The sequence below is a fragment of the Capronia coronata genome (assembly GCF_000585585.1).
Source record: "Capronia coronata CBS 617.96 chromosome Unknown acBCG-supercont1.5, whole genome shotgun sequence".
Taxonomy (NCBI): domain Eukaryota; kingdom Fungi; phylum Ascomycota; class Eurotiomycetes; order Chaetothyriales; family Herpotrichiellaceae; genus Capronia; species Capronia coronata.
In genome coordinates this window covers 1,618,683-1,631,483 of record NW_006912897.1, presented here as the reverse complement: position 1 = coordinate 1,631,483, position 12,801 = coordinate 1,618,683, and the positions used below count along the sequence as shown (strand labels likewise).

At 52.6% G+C, this 12,801-nt stretch overlaps 6 protein-coding genes across 6 annotated transcripts; 3 read left to right on the top strand and 3 right to left on the bottom strand.

Moving 5' to 3' along the window:
• Positions 1–16: 16 nt before the first annotated feature.
• A1O1_06254 (uncharacterized protein) lies at positions 17–4,039 on the top strand (the record flags this gene model as incomplete). The annotated part of the gene is made up of 1 exon (XM_007727133.1): positions 17–4,039. One exon carries the CDS (start codon positions 17–19, stop codon positions 4,037–4,039), a length of 4,023 nt encoding a protein of 1,340 aa, XP_007725323.1.
• Positions 4,040–4,579: 540 nt separating this feature from the next.
• Positions 4,580–5,572, bottom strand: A1O1_06253 (uncharacterized protein; the record flags this gene model as incomplete). Its single annotated transcript, XM_007727132.1, has 1 exon — positions 4,580–5,572. One exon carries the CDS (start codon positions 5,570–5,572, stop codon positions 4,580–4,582), a length of 993 nt encoding a protein of 330 aa, XP_007725322.1.
• A 1,603-nt stretch (positions 5,573–7,175) lies between these two features.
• On the top strand, positions 7,176–7,900 carry A1O1_06252 (uncharacterized protein; the record flags this gene model as incomplete). The annotated part of the gene is made up of 4 exons (XM_007727131.1): positions 7,176–7,339; positions 7,392–7,492; positions 7,553–7,668; positions 7,721–7,900. 4 exons carry the CDS (start codon positions 7,176–7,178, stop codon positions 7,898–7,900), a joined length of 561 nt encoding a protein of 186 aa, XP_007725321.1.
• A 99-nt stretch (positions 7,901–7,999) lies between these two features.
• On the bottom strand, positions 8,000–9,308 carry A1O1_06251 (uncharacterized protein; the record flags this gene model as incomplete). The annotated part of the gene is made up of 2 exons (XM_007727130.1): positions 8,000–9,121; positions 9,303–9,308. The coding sequence occupies 2 exons, from the start codon at positions 9,306–9,308 to the stop codon at positions 8,000–8,002; spliced, it is 1,128 nt and encodes a 375-aa protein (XP_007725320.1).
• Positions 9,309–10,050: 742 nt separating this feature from the next.
• Positions 10,051–11,100, bottom strand: A1O1_06250 (ornithine carbamoyltransferase, mitochondrial; the record flags this gene model as incomplete). The annotated part of the gene is made up of 1 exon (XM_007727129.1): positions 10,051–11,100. One exon carries the CDS (start codon positions 11,098–11,100, stop codon positions 10,051–10,053), a length of 1,050 nt encoding a protein of 349 aa, XP_007725319.1.
• A 559-nt stretch (positions 11,101–11,659) lies between these two features.
• Positions 11,660–12,667, top strand: A1O1_06249 (uncharacterized protein; the record flags this gene model as incomplete). The annotated part of the gene is made up of 1 exon (XM_007727128.1): positions 11,660–12,667. One exon carries the CDS (start codon positions 11,660–11,662, stop codon positions 12,665–12,667), a length of 1,008 nt encoding a protein of 335 aa, XP_007725318.1.
• Between the last annotated feature and the right edge of the window lie 134 nt (positions 12,668–12,801).

Sequence of the window (12,801 nt, the reverse complement as noted above, 5' to 3'; positions counted from 1 at the left end):
GTGTGACCTGTGCAAGATGTTCTCACCAGAGACTGCGCGTCCGCAGTCTGTGCGGCCCAAGAGAACTCGACAGGCAGCAGGACAAGATGATTCAATCAAGCTGCCACAAGCGAAACGTAAACGGTCGGCCCTTCGAAAAGACACATTTGAACCTCTGGCTGAGGCTAGTTTAAATGAGGTCGCAGGACGCGAAGCAAACGACGAGAAAGCCCATGAGAATACCCATTCAGCTGCGTCCACGAGAGAATTGACTTTGCGGAGTGCGAAGAAACCTGAAAAGCGGTCCGAAAGAGCGTCAGGCGCAGCCAGCGCGGCCTTGATCTTATCCAACAATGAGTTCTACACTGTGTCTCAGCTACCCGCTCTGCCGGACCAGATCAGAAACCGCCCTGCAGTCCCATATTCCTGCGTGATCTCTCCCGAATATGGCTACGCATTGGCCTTGACCCATACCGATGCAATCATCTGGCCCTACAATACAGGCGCATCCACCCCTTCTTCCCGAGAAGTCGTTACCTTCAAACTACCATTTCCGCCAGCTTCGATCGACGACCCGCTACCGCTGGCAACCTTTACGGCCCGAGCAGCGAGCGGAGAACCAGGAGTTGTGGCGGTTTCTGCCAAATCAGGAAAAGTCGTGTATTGGGAAACAATATCCAGCGCCTCATCTTTGCTGCCTGGCCAAACATCCAGCGTCCAAGGCTCGATACCACAATTGCAGAGCAATGAAGTCGTCGAAGAGCTGGTCAACGCTGAACCGTCCGGATTCATACTTGCATTACGACATGGCCGAGCAGCTCATCTGACCATCCGAGATCAAATGGGAAGGCCTGGTATAGGTGTCCAATTTCTGCGAAAACCAACGAACGGTACAGGAGGCTTACTAGGGAGTATTCGGAATGTTTTCGGTGGAGATCGAAGAAAAGGAATTCCCATTGTGAAAGCCGGGGGTTCACGAAAGGGCCAGCGAGACATTGTCATTGCAACTCAAGATGCTGAACTGGAACTCTGGAGTACAACCTTGAGTTCTGGTAACAGCCTCGAGGCTTCTTTCAGCTTCAAAGATGAAGTTCTTGAAGCATTGAAGTCATCGATGCCTGAAGATGCGCAACCTGATGTCGAGGTCCTGGATGTGGAACTTTCAGCAGGTCCAAGCACGGCGTTGACTCGACGAGAAAGCCACGGTGCACCGATGATGGTGCTGGCTTCGGTGTCGACTTCAGAGCGCGTCAAATATTTCATCATTGAGATGCTTGTCGACCAAGGCGCCCAAGTTAAAGTGGTCCATCCCATAACCTGTCACTCCTCATCAAACTCGGATGAACAAGCCTGGCGGCCTCGCTTGTGCGTTGCGAAATCACATCCAGTGGCGTTTGTCCTCTTCGAGACTGCTGTTGTGGTGTTCTCGCTTGCGAAGATACGAGAGACTCCATCCTCGCAACTCTTGATGGAGCGGCAGGCGCTTCCCGAACCATTTCAAGATGCCATTCGATTCCGGGAAAGTACACAGTACAAGGTCCTGGGGTTTGCGCTGGAGACGGCAGAGAAACACTCCTCGGTCGTTTTCGGCGTGCAAGGTTTCGGAGTGGTCAGATTGACCTACCATCCTCGAAACAATGGTGAAATTGATGTTGATGAACTTGAAGACCGGATCAGTGCGAAGAGCAAGATAGAGCAAGCAGTGTTTTTTGGAAGTCTCAAACAAAACCCTCTGGATCTCAAAAATGCCAGCCTATCTTTCTCGGCCGAAGAAGTCGAGACCGCTGCACTGGACATCAGCTCTGAAATACTCTCCTCGTCATCCAAACACCTGCCGAAGAGTGCACCTTCCATCGAAATGCAGATGCGGATCCGGGCTAAGGCCCTCGATGACTTGGCACAACATCTGCTGGAGCATTACCCGTCCCTAGTGTCTCGCAACACTCGCTTCGAGTTGTTGTTGAATGCCGAGAAATTGGCAGCCGCTCAGGCGCTTTGGAAGGTTCAAGAGGCAATTCAGCGGAGGTATCCTCAGAGCGATCGGGAGATGTCTTATCTTGACTTCACTCTTCGAGCATTGCACGAGTCCCGTCAGAAATACCCAGATCCAGAAAAGGGAGAGAAGGATCGAGTGAGACACTGGTTGGTCAATAGCGTTGAGCACATTGGCCATTTGATGTCTGAATTGGGCGACTGCACTCATGAACTAGAGCCCATGGATGTTACAGATCCCAGAGTTGTTGCCGATTACTACACAGAGGCCGCCGACCTGTGGATCGCAACATATAGCACCGCCTTCAAGTTCAGGGAAGACAACGCTCCTCTTTATGGGCTAGGAGATGAAGTCTTCAAAGATGGGGTGCTGGTCTCAGGTTTTCCTGTTGAGATCCCGCACCCTTGGACGTCACGTCCGGAGCCGTTACGACTCGGCCAGCGCATCATCTATGACATTGGTACTTTCATGAACGAGTGGTGGGAGTTTAGCCACGGGAGAAACAGAAAGAAGAAGATGCCCACGGATCTTGACGGCAAGCCCTATGATGGACCAAGCAAGACCGCACTCGAGGAACTGGCTGCACGTTTGCCGGTGCAAGTTGAATTGCTTTCTCGTATTGTCGATGAAGAAACCACTCAAGCGGAGTGCCACTTGAAAGTCTTGGAAAAGGATCCCGAAGCCCTCAGAGATGAAATCAAGGCCTTACGAAATGAAGAGATAGACCGTCTATCTCAAGCATTACTGGTGATTTCAGCCTTCAACATGCCAGGAGCAATTCGGTTAAGCGAGAAGTTCGGATACTTTGGAATGCTGGTCAATCTGCATTACGACTACTATAAACGGTTGACTGCAGAGGTGGCGGCTGATCCATCTTTGGCCGAAGAGAACCAACGAAAACTGTCCGAGATGCAGAACAAAGCCGAGATGTACTTCGATCAATTTGGTAAAGGATGGGCCCTTGCTTACTTCCGCCGACTGATCGAGGATGATGAGTGCGGATCTCTTTTGCTCAAGGGTGAAGAAGACGACAAGAAGAAGAAGTTCCTTACCTGGTTCTTTAAGCTGGCCGAAGAATTGGGCCAAAAGGTCGGCAAACTCAGCTGGATCCATGACATCGTCGCCAATGGAAACTATCTGCGCGCCGAAAAAACACTTGAAGAAGTTGCGGCCGAAGAAATGGATGACCTCTGGAGCAAGAAAACCGAACTGTCCCTTGCCAAATTGGCAGGCCTGGCTGCAGCTGAAGGCAGAGCCACGACAGCGGATGATCTCGAGCGGTATGATGATGAACTGGCGCTCATCAAGATCCAAGAAATGCTTCATTCCCATGTGATGGCCGTGGTCGGTCCCGCACTAGACGACAAAGCAGCAGCTGATCTCGCTATGGAGAGTTTTGCCACACGCTGGGTATCGAAATTTCCCGCGCTGAAGAGACAGCTGAAGCAGGGTCTGAAGGCTCTGTTGCGTCAAAATCCATTGTCGGCGGAAGAACTGATAGATATTCTGACCTTGATGGATCCGATGGACTGGCCTGGGATCCCAGAAGAAGATCCCGAGGTCCGCGGACAAGAGTTTTCGGTATCTCTGCAGGTTGTGGACCTCTCTGGATTGCCAGCTCCCAAGCAAGATGATCTTCGAGTCTTGATCTGGAGACGAGCAATGATTCGGGACGACTGGCTGTTGCTGAACGAGACCAGTGGAAAGGACGATCAAAGAGTGCAAAGCGAGATGCAACAAACCAGTCTCTTTAGAACCATCGAGCAACTTCTCACCCTGGGACACCTTCAAGGAACAGATGTCCACCTGCTGTCACCCAAAGAAATTCTGGAGCGTGATCCCTTCCCAAGCAGTCTCCAGGAGAGGTTTACCGAGAATGAACTGGAAAGCCTTCGGAAAGACCTTGACAAGGAGCAAGCTAAACTGAAGACTTATGTCGAGAAAGGAAGACTGGAGGATCATTATGGCGGACTGGTGTCGTCTGCCCAGCGAACTGTTCGTACCGCCATGGATGGGAAAGGGGAACATATGGCCAAAAAAGTCATGGATGAGAGCAACGGCTTCTGATTGTATCATCGGCTGCCCAGATGCCTCGGGGTAAGGGCGTTGGGGATGATCAGGCCGAACACGGTGATGGTCTTCCAAAGGGACGGCAGTGGCAGTGGCAATGAATGAGTACAATGCGATCTCTGAGAGTGATTAGATAGCAGCAACGCTTGTGATGGCTGAGAAATGTCCTTGAAGCCATCTTCAGCCTTCTTCAGCCTTGTCACATCACAATCCTTGCTGGAATGCCCTCACAGCCTGGGGATCCCTCTAAACAGCCTTCTCCGGCTGTCTAACCTCATCAATGTTCTACGTCCCAGACCACTTTCAGCAGTAGCAGTACGAGTCAGCATGGCTATACCCGACGAAGTCGAGGCCGAAGTGATCATCAATGGGAGCTCTTCGTGAACGCGACAAGGAACCGCGCCCAGCAGACTCCGATATCTTCCCCCAGTAGTACAGGGAGGGTTGGGCCAGCCCCAGCCAGATGCATTCCGGGGATTGACGTCTTTGAGACATGATATACTACTAACTAATCGTCATGTCATTATCATCTGTTTGTCACTGTGTTTGCAGCAGCGCCGCATGATCATGCTCTGTCGCGGAAATGGCGTTGATCCAAACCGCCAACCTTCGACCGGCCTTGGCCACCATATCATTGATAATGGGCACAGCTCCATCATAGTAATCTCCGCCCAGATCCTGACCACGCACATCTCTAGCCAGGACATACAAACAGACATGCGCATTGGCCTCGCTCGCCCATTGAAGCGCACACTCTGCCGGATCGGTCAAACACTCGTCGTGGTCATCGTCATCAGCATGGTCTTCGACCCCTAATTCGTCTCGTTCATGCTTGTCGTACAATCTGCGAGCCCATTCCCAAGCGTCCAACAATTCGACGTCAGCGCTGTGATGATTGCTGCTTTTGGTTTCGTTTCTCGCCATGGCAGTAGCGACAAGTTTATTCGGAATCAACGTGTCCCACGCACTGTGGAGATTGGTGGCTTTTCCGTCAAATGTCACGGCGTACTCGTTCCCTCCGCGGTCCTCGGCTTCCGTGTGCAGCGGCTGATGGACGTCGCCGAAGAAATGGATCATGAACCGCAGACTCTGGCCGCGGAAGTACGCCGGCAGAGATAGATTGGAGACCCGTTGCGTGTGGTTGGCGATCGCGCTGACCACGCAGCCCCCGGTGGCGGTAGTGTCAGAGTGAGAGTCGGCGTCAGAGTCGGTGGCAGGGTCAGAACTTCCGCTTCCGTCGCCGCAGTCCCTGGTCATATTGATCCCGCAGTGGCGTGGCGGATCGTCGCGCGCGTCGATGTAGTGCCAGCCGGCGGAGTAGGCGAATTGAGGCATGTGCCGCACTTTGTCAGCGAAGAGGGCTGCTTCCGAGATGTCCTGGCCGTGCAGGAGGTGGTTGGTCATTACTGTGGATTCGGTCGTGAAGTACATGCTCGCTAGGTAGGCCACGGTGCGGTGGCCGAGGCTGCCCCATGCTGAGACGTGGGGGAGGGGAGATAGAAGGGTGAGGATGACGATGAGTGAATGCATTGTTATAACCGGTGTATAGGTGAGGTTGAGGTTGGTTGAGGTTGAGGTTGGAGCGGTAGAGAGTCAAGGGAGAAGCTGGCGCAGTGGTATAGGGCCCTTAGGTACCTAGGTAGCTATGTAGAGATGGGGATGAGCTGATGTATATATATTTGTTATGAGATTGACAGGGTGTTGTTCTGTGTCTGTGTGATTTGTTTACATCCTCGTATCGGGTCGGCAATGTGGTCAAGTGATACTAGATGTTGTCATGGGAGGTTATAGCAGGCAGATGATTCGATGTCGCTTGATGAATGCAGCGATGGAGGGATGGAGGGATAGAGGAATGGTCGCTGCAAGGCTGCCAGTGTTTCACGTTTCACGTCGGAACTGGGTCACGCGTCGGTCCGTCGGCACGCGTAAAGTGGTTCAAGTTGGGGACCTTGCCAAACTAAGTTAGCGTATCAGAAGTGCTTTCGTCAGACTGAAACTTAAGGTATTTTCGCTTTTGGAGAAGAATTTCTGCTGGCGACTACACATTTCGCCAAGGAGCTGTCTGACAAAGCCGATTTTCCTCAGACAGTCGACCACAGCACTGCACTACACTGCCAAAATCATCGAGCTCTCCATGTAAGTAACTAAATGAACTCTGTACACGAAGACAGATGCGTCGTTGCACTATTTACCTCTGCAAGTGGCGATATTCTACTGTATCTGCTATTGTAGGTACCTATTCAAGTACTTCTGCTGGCCGCATCAAAAGACTTCCTTTCCAGGCTCGACTCACTTTCAAACCACGCGGCCAGAGTCGAATAGACGCTCTTTCACGCGCTTACAATGCCGCAGTCTCACTGACTGTAGGATCTTCTACCAGACAGTCTCATAAGGTGAAAAGAAAACGTGCCTGCTTCCACCGATCCGTTTCTGCTTCTCTCACTACCACTTGACCTTGTTTCGCTTTTCTTCTCGTTGACCTCCTCCTTTATCATCCTTCATACCTTGCCCTCTTACAATCGTCTGTTGCGAACCCTTCTTTCGCTGCTCCTGCTCCTGCTCCTGCTCCTGCTACGCTCGATCCGCCTGCGCCACTTCGAGCCCGAGTCACCGTCCTTCCTAGGTACATCAAGCCCACCGCACCCCTCTTCATGCAACTTGTCCATCCTCATGGCGATCCTTGGAAATGTTGAGATCACAATCTCCAGCGGTGGGAAGACCGTGCAGGAATATCAGCCTCGTGCTGACGACGACGCGGCGCTGAATGCTCATGGCTCTTCTTAGGGGTCCTCCACAATCGTCAAGTACATTGAAGCAATTCCCGGTGCCAACTTCGAGATCAATTATACGGTCAAAGGACATCTGTCGTTCGGCACGGCCGACTACCTATCGTTGACTACTTACGTTGATGGACAGAAGGTCCATGTCCCTGTCGTGAAGAAAGCAGATTACAAGCACCATCATCGTATGAACTTCGTCAAACAAATCCAGGGTGTAACGAGTGGTCCTCGTTCACACAAGAAAGTCAATCTTTTCCAGTGGAAAGAGCTCTTGATAAGTACGTAACGACTGGCTCCCTCCATCTACGATGTTGATATTTACCATGATAGCAGAGGAAACCCCTGAAGGTACAATGGCAGAGATCCAGAAGAAGTATGGACATATTGGTACCATTCGTGTTACTTTTTCACGCAAGAGACTTCTAAGCAAGGCCATGGTCGGCCGGGATCTCCCGACGTTGGAGGACTTGATTCCGGAGAAAGCTCTGAAAGGACAGGCAGTGGACATTGGGATCAGGTGAGTGACCACTGCGATGGCACGATACAGAAACGCTGATCAATATGACCAGCCTTGGGAAAGAGGAACCAGCAAAAGCCCTGATGACCTACACAGGGGAGATGATCGACAATAGCCCCATTGCCGTGTTCATCTTCCTGTATCGGAGCAAAGGTGTGTATCGAATCTGCTTCGGTCTAACGCAACATCCTGACTGGACTAGATGCGCTGCAGATGCGCTGCAGATCCTCGATATCCTTCCACGAGCACCCAGTCCTGTCCCCTTGGAGGAAAGAGATCCCGAGACTCTCACCAAGGAAGAGGCAGTGGAGCTACTCCGTCGGCAAAAGGTGTTTCAATACGGTCCTCAAACACAATGCATCAGCTGACAATCAATCACAGGCAGAGCTTGAGGCAGCTAAGCGCAAGATCAAGAAGGAGCAAGCAGAAGCAGATATGCAACAACGTGGTGGGATCAAATGTGAGGCTCCTGCTGATGACGAGGAAGACGACATCAGCGTCATTGCACCACCGACGAAGAAACATCGCAATATCCCAGAGACCATCGAGCTTTCAGGCTAGAAGCACAGTTGCTATCGGGGAAGGGAATCAAATCCACGAATTAGTTTGTTGAGTGGAGCGCAGTGGAGCGCAATCGAGCTGGTTCGACGTGAGCTTAGGCTATGACTGAAGAGTCCTTGCTATCAAACGACCAAACCAGGCCACATCATCCCAGACACCATTGGGCTTCTCAGGAGGAGCTTCCACTGACGTTTCGGATGCCACACTGGCAGTTTCCACGTCTTTTGCTGGTGCAGGAGCTGATTGAGCATTGCCTGCTTCCAGATCTGATCGCCCAGGTTCCGGAAAGTCTTCTAAACGGAGAAAGACGTCCGCCACTCCATCCATCCATCTTCCTAGTCGATATTTCGAGATCTCCTGTCGTACGTCCTCTTCGTCTTCACTGTCAAATTGCCCTTCGAAATCAAGGAGTCCGTAAGGGTCCTCGTCCAGTTCGTCGGTAAAGTCACTCTCAATTTGTGCAGCGATTTCCGCTTGAGTGTGGTCATCAGCCCAATCAGGAGTCGGTTCATCCACAGGCGTAGCTGGAGCCGGTGTCATAGCCAACGACCTCCGACTTCTCTTGTGGCTGCTTCGACGACTGACACTGGGTGTGGCTCTCCCTGACCGCCACGCCAGTCTCTCGTCGGTAGGGGTGTGTAAGGAGGTCGACGAGTCGCGTTTGAACATCCACGACTGGCCTTTACTTTCTCTCGAACCCTCCGTCAGTGTCAACCCGGTCTGGATCAACCACGACGCGTCCGAAGTATGCACATTCAACCCAGCGTGATGTTTCTGTCCGAAGCCGTCGCTGCTCAATGCTCCCGACGGCGTATTGAGGTAAAAAGGAACGCCCTCGTGTATAGATGAGGCGTGTGCGGTTGTGGTGCTAGATGCAGATGCATGCGGCGGCACAGACAACGCCGACCTCGTCTTCTCTATGGTTTTGTTCTTCAGTTTTCGCGTCCGCGAACTGGCTCTCGAATGCGCGGCCGAGCGGCTGTCACCTCCTGTTGTCGTCGTAGTGGTCAGGATGCCGCCCGGAGACGGCAGACTGGCGATCTGGCTGATCGAGGCCGATGTGTGCAGTTCCGATGTCGACGGGTCGAAGTAGGCCAGGTAGTCTGCTGGATCGATGGGGTATTTCGGCGTCAATGGCGCCAGGGACAGATGGTGTAGGTTCGGGTGGGAGCGGCGGTGTGGACCGGGCGCGAACGATGATGAGCGCGATAGGGCTGGGGACTGTTTGTGAGGTCAAGCGGTTAGCAAAAGGTAGGTTTGCTGTCAGGGGAAGACATAGTTGGATATGATGGGTACATTGAGCGGTGCTGGAGTGGAAAATTTGATGTTTGCTACATGTTCGTACGATTCGATCGACGCGTGAGGTGTGTGAGGTGTGTGAGGGGAGGATAGGGACACATACCTCCATCTTGTCTGGTCGGCGGGTTAAGTGTTCAATGTAGTCTGTAGGTTGTATGTATCGCGGCCGGGTGAGATGGGGCGCGACTTCGTCAAGGAGTTATGTTATATTCCGCAATCAATGGTAGGCCGCAAGCGAGAGCAGGAACAGGTTCGAGGCGAGGAGAGACGAGGATTCGAAGCAAAGCAATCAGCCTACTATCGCAGAGGCATTGGAGTGATCAAAGCATAATCGGGCGATGGTGTGGAAGGGTGGAATGATGTCGGCGGTGGCGTGTTATGCAGCGGTGGAGGTCTGCTCGTGAACTTGAAGTTCGAAGTTGGATGTCCTTTCGGGATTGATCTCCAGAATTGACAACTTGAACCCCAGACCGAGGCAGTCAATGCATGTGATTCCACCAATTCCGGTCCACTAGGAGGATGTTACTTAAGCACAACTACAGAGAGGTATATAAGGCCTTTTCAGTTGTACGTGACGCACCCTTCTCAGTGTAGTTGTGCTCTTTATAATGGCCTCGCTTCGACTATCATCGCATAGATCGTCATCTGTACGTGGATACTCTGCGTTTGCTGGTCGACATCCTGAGAAACGGCTTAGGACTGTAGATGAGCATGTGTATCTATCGTAGCTCTAGTATTATGTCTACTATCTTTTTTGTATTTCGTTGCCTCGGACGACACCACGTCGTGCCGGAGGTCATCCGCTCCATATGTGCCAGCTCCCGTGGTTGCTGAGAGAATGGTCAATCCGTTCATTGCTCGGTCTTTTTGACTTCTCCTTTGTTGACGACGAACGCCTCGAGAGTGGCAATGGCCGACCATAACCGGTTCTCAGCCTCCGGGAAAACCAACGACCTCTTTCCATAGAATACCTCGTCACTGACTTCTTCGGGGTGTCGAGGCAGACAATGCATGAAGCGCCAATCCTCAGCGGCGCCACCCCGTCGAGCCAGATCCTCTGTCACCTGGTATCCACTGAAGGCCTGCAATCGTTTTGCCTTCTCCTCTTCCTGGCCCATGGAGATCCACGTATCCGTCACGATGATGTTTGCTCCCTTGACGGCTTCTTCCGGAGTATTTGTTTCTAACAGCGTTCCTGGACCTGCAGCATCGATTTCTTGCTTGATTTTGTCGGGAATGCCGTATCCCGATGGGGTGGCCACTGCCATATCAACCCCCAACTTCCTGGCGCCAATGCACATGTCGAACAAGACATTGTTGGCGTCGCCCACCCACGCGATCTTCAGGCCCTTCAGCTTTTCCGCGGGCGTGGAGAACGTTTGCGTCAACGTCGCAAAGTCCGCGATGGTTTGCATGGGATGGTAGGTGTCGCAGAGGGCATTGATCACCGGCACAGACGAGTCTTTGGCCAGATTGGCAATGTCCGAGTGCGGCCCGACTCGCGCAACGATCCCGGACACCATACTCGAGATCACTACGGACGTGTCGTATAGCGACTCGTTGACTCCTAGTTGGATGTCGTCTTTCCCGAGAAACATCGGGTGTCCGCCCATCGCGACAACCGCGCCTTCAGTCGATACTCGTGTCCGCGTCGATCGCTTTGAGAAGATCAGCGCTATCGTTTTGTTCGAGAGGCCGTTTCGGAGCGGCCATGTTGTGGGTAGTTTGGAGTTTTTGTGTGCTATGGCATTGTTGACTAGGGTTGCCAGCTCCGTCGGTGACAGGTTCGAGATGGACAGGAGATGTCGCGGTGAAGGTGAGCTCGAGGTAGCAGCTGAGGAAGCGGTCGAGAGAGACCGGACGTGTTGTAGAGGACGGAGGAGAGAGCGGAGAGACGCCATGGCTGGAGGAATGCTTTTTGTCTTCGCGATTTTGTAGTGCAAGGTTTTGAGATTCGAATTTCAAGTATCTTTGAACCTGCAGAGAGGTAGGTACCGTCGCCAGCGACGCCGACCCAACACTAATGTAGATGACTATATTTACAGTCAAGGAAAATTTGTTCTGCACAGAGCGAGATAAATTTTGATGGCGGGGAAGCGTGCATTGGACGCCATTCAAAGTCACAGGTACGTAGTACGCCTAGTACGCCGTGTGCAGCTTGCATGCTTGCGGTTTGACTCACAGTCTTTCCACGCCCAATGATTCGGCTGCGATAATCTCCCCAGGCCCCTAGCCGGGGGAAGCTTCAGGCTTAGGAGGCCCATTTTACTTTGTTCTTTTCAGGTCCACCACCTACAGAATGTGCAGACGTAGATTCTGGAACGCCGAGCTCTGGCCTATTGCGCCCATCGACCCACCCCCCTTAGGTATCCCTTCGTGGCCGGGGCTTCAGCCTTGTCGTAATTTTGACGAACATGACCTGGTCGACTGGGAGTTTTTTCTTCAGCTTGATATCCTCTAATGGCTGATCATCTACTCGACCGAGACGTCCTCTTGCTTGACGGCGGCTTGGGGACGACGCTGGAGGATGAACACGGGGTTCAGTTCTCGACCAAAACGCCGCTGTGGTCATCCCACTTGCTCGTGGAAAATCCATCTCCGCTCCAGAGCGTACAAAGAGATTTCGCCCGTGCAGGTGTCGACATCATTCTCACTGCGACTTACCAGGCTAGTTACCATGGGTTCAGAAACACAAAGACCTCGAGCGACACTGGCATCGAGCCAGAAGAGGCGAAGAAGTACATGTGCTCTGCAGTCAGGATCGCTCGGGATGCGTTCAACGGTCGACCGGGTCTAGTGGCTTTAAGTCTGGGAGCCTATGGTGCAACTATGGTTCCTAGCACTGAGTATAGCGGAGACTATGGGGCAATTAAAGAAGACAATCTTTTCAAGTTTCATATGGAACGAATATCCGCGTTTACACAGGATGAGGCGTGGAGAGATATTGATCTCGTGGCTTTTGAGACTCTGCCCAGGCTCGACGAAGTGAGGACGGCAAGGAAGGTCATGCGCGCCATCACCGACAAGGAGTATTGGATCTCGTGTGTCTTTCCCAGCGACAATGACAGGCTGCCCGACGGGACGGAGATCAAGGACGTGGTGGCTGCCATGCTCGAAGGCGAACGCAGGCCATTCGCAATCGGGCTCAACTGCACCAAGATCTATAAGGTGGCAGGATTGGTTCGCGGATTCGAGGACGCCGCAAGATCCCTCTCGATGGAGTTGCCTAGGCTGGTCTTGTATCCTGACGGTGCTGGACGCAAGGTCTACGACACACAGCTGCAGAGATGGGTGGGCGACGACATCGATAGCAGACCTTGGGACGAGCAAATGCTCGAGATTGTAAGTGAAGCCAGACAGCGAGGGGCGTGGAAAGGTATCATTGTCGGAGGATGTTGCAAGACTACACCGGGACATATTGCAAACCTGAGGAGGAGGTTGGATGAGATGGAACAACAAAAGTTATAGGTGCCTCTCTATGTCACGGGCGAGGAGCGCAGTGCTGAGACCAGCAGATAGAGCACATGCTGTCATAAGCAGTCAGGTATATCTGGGTGCCTGATGCACATCCATCACCCCGCACGACGCCCCCAAGCACCTCT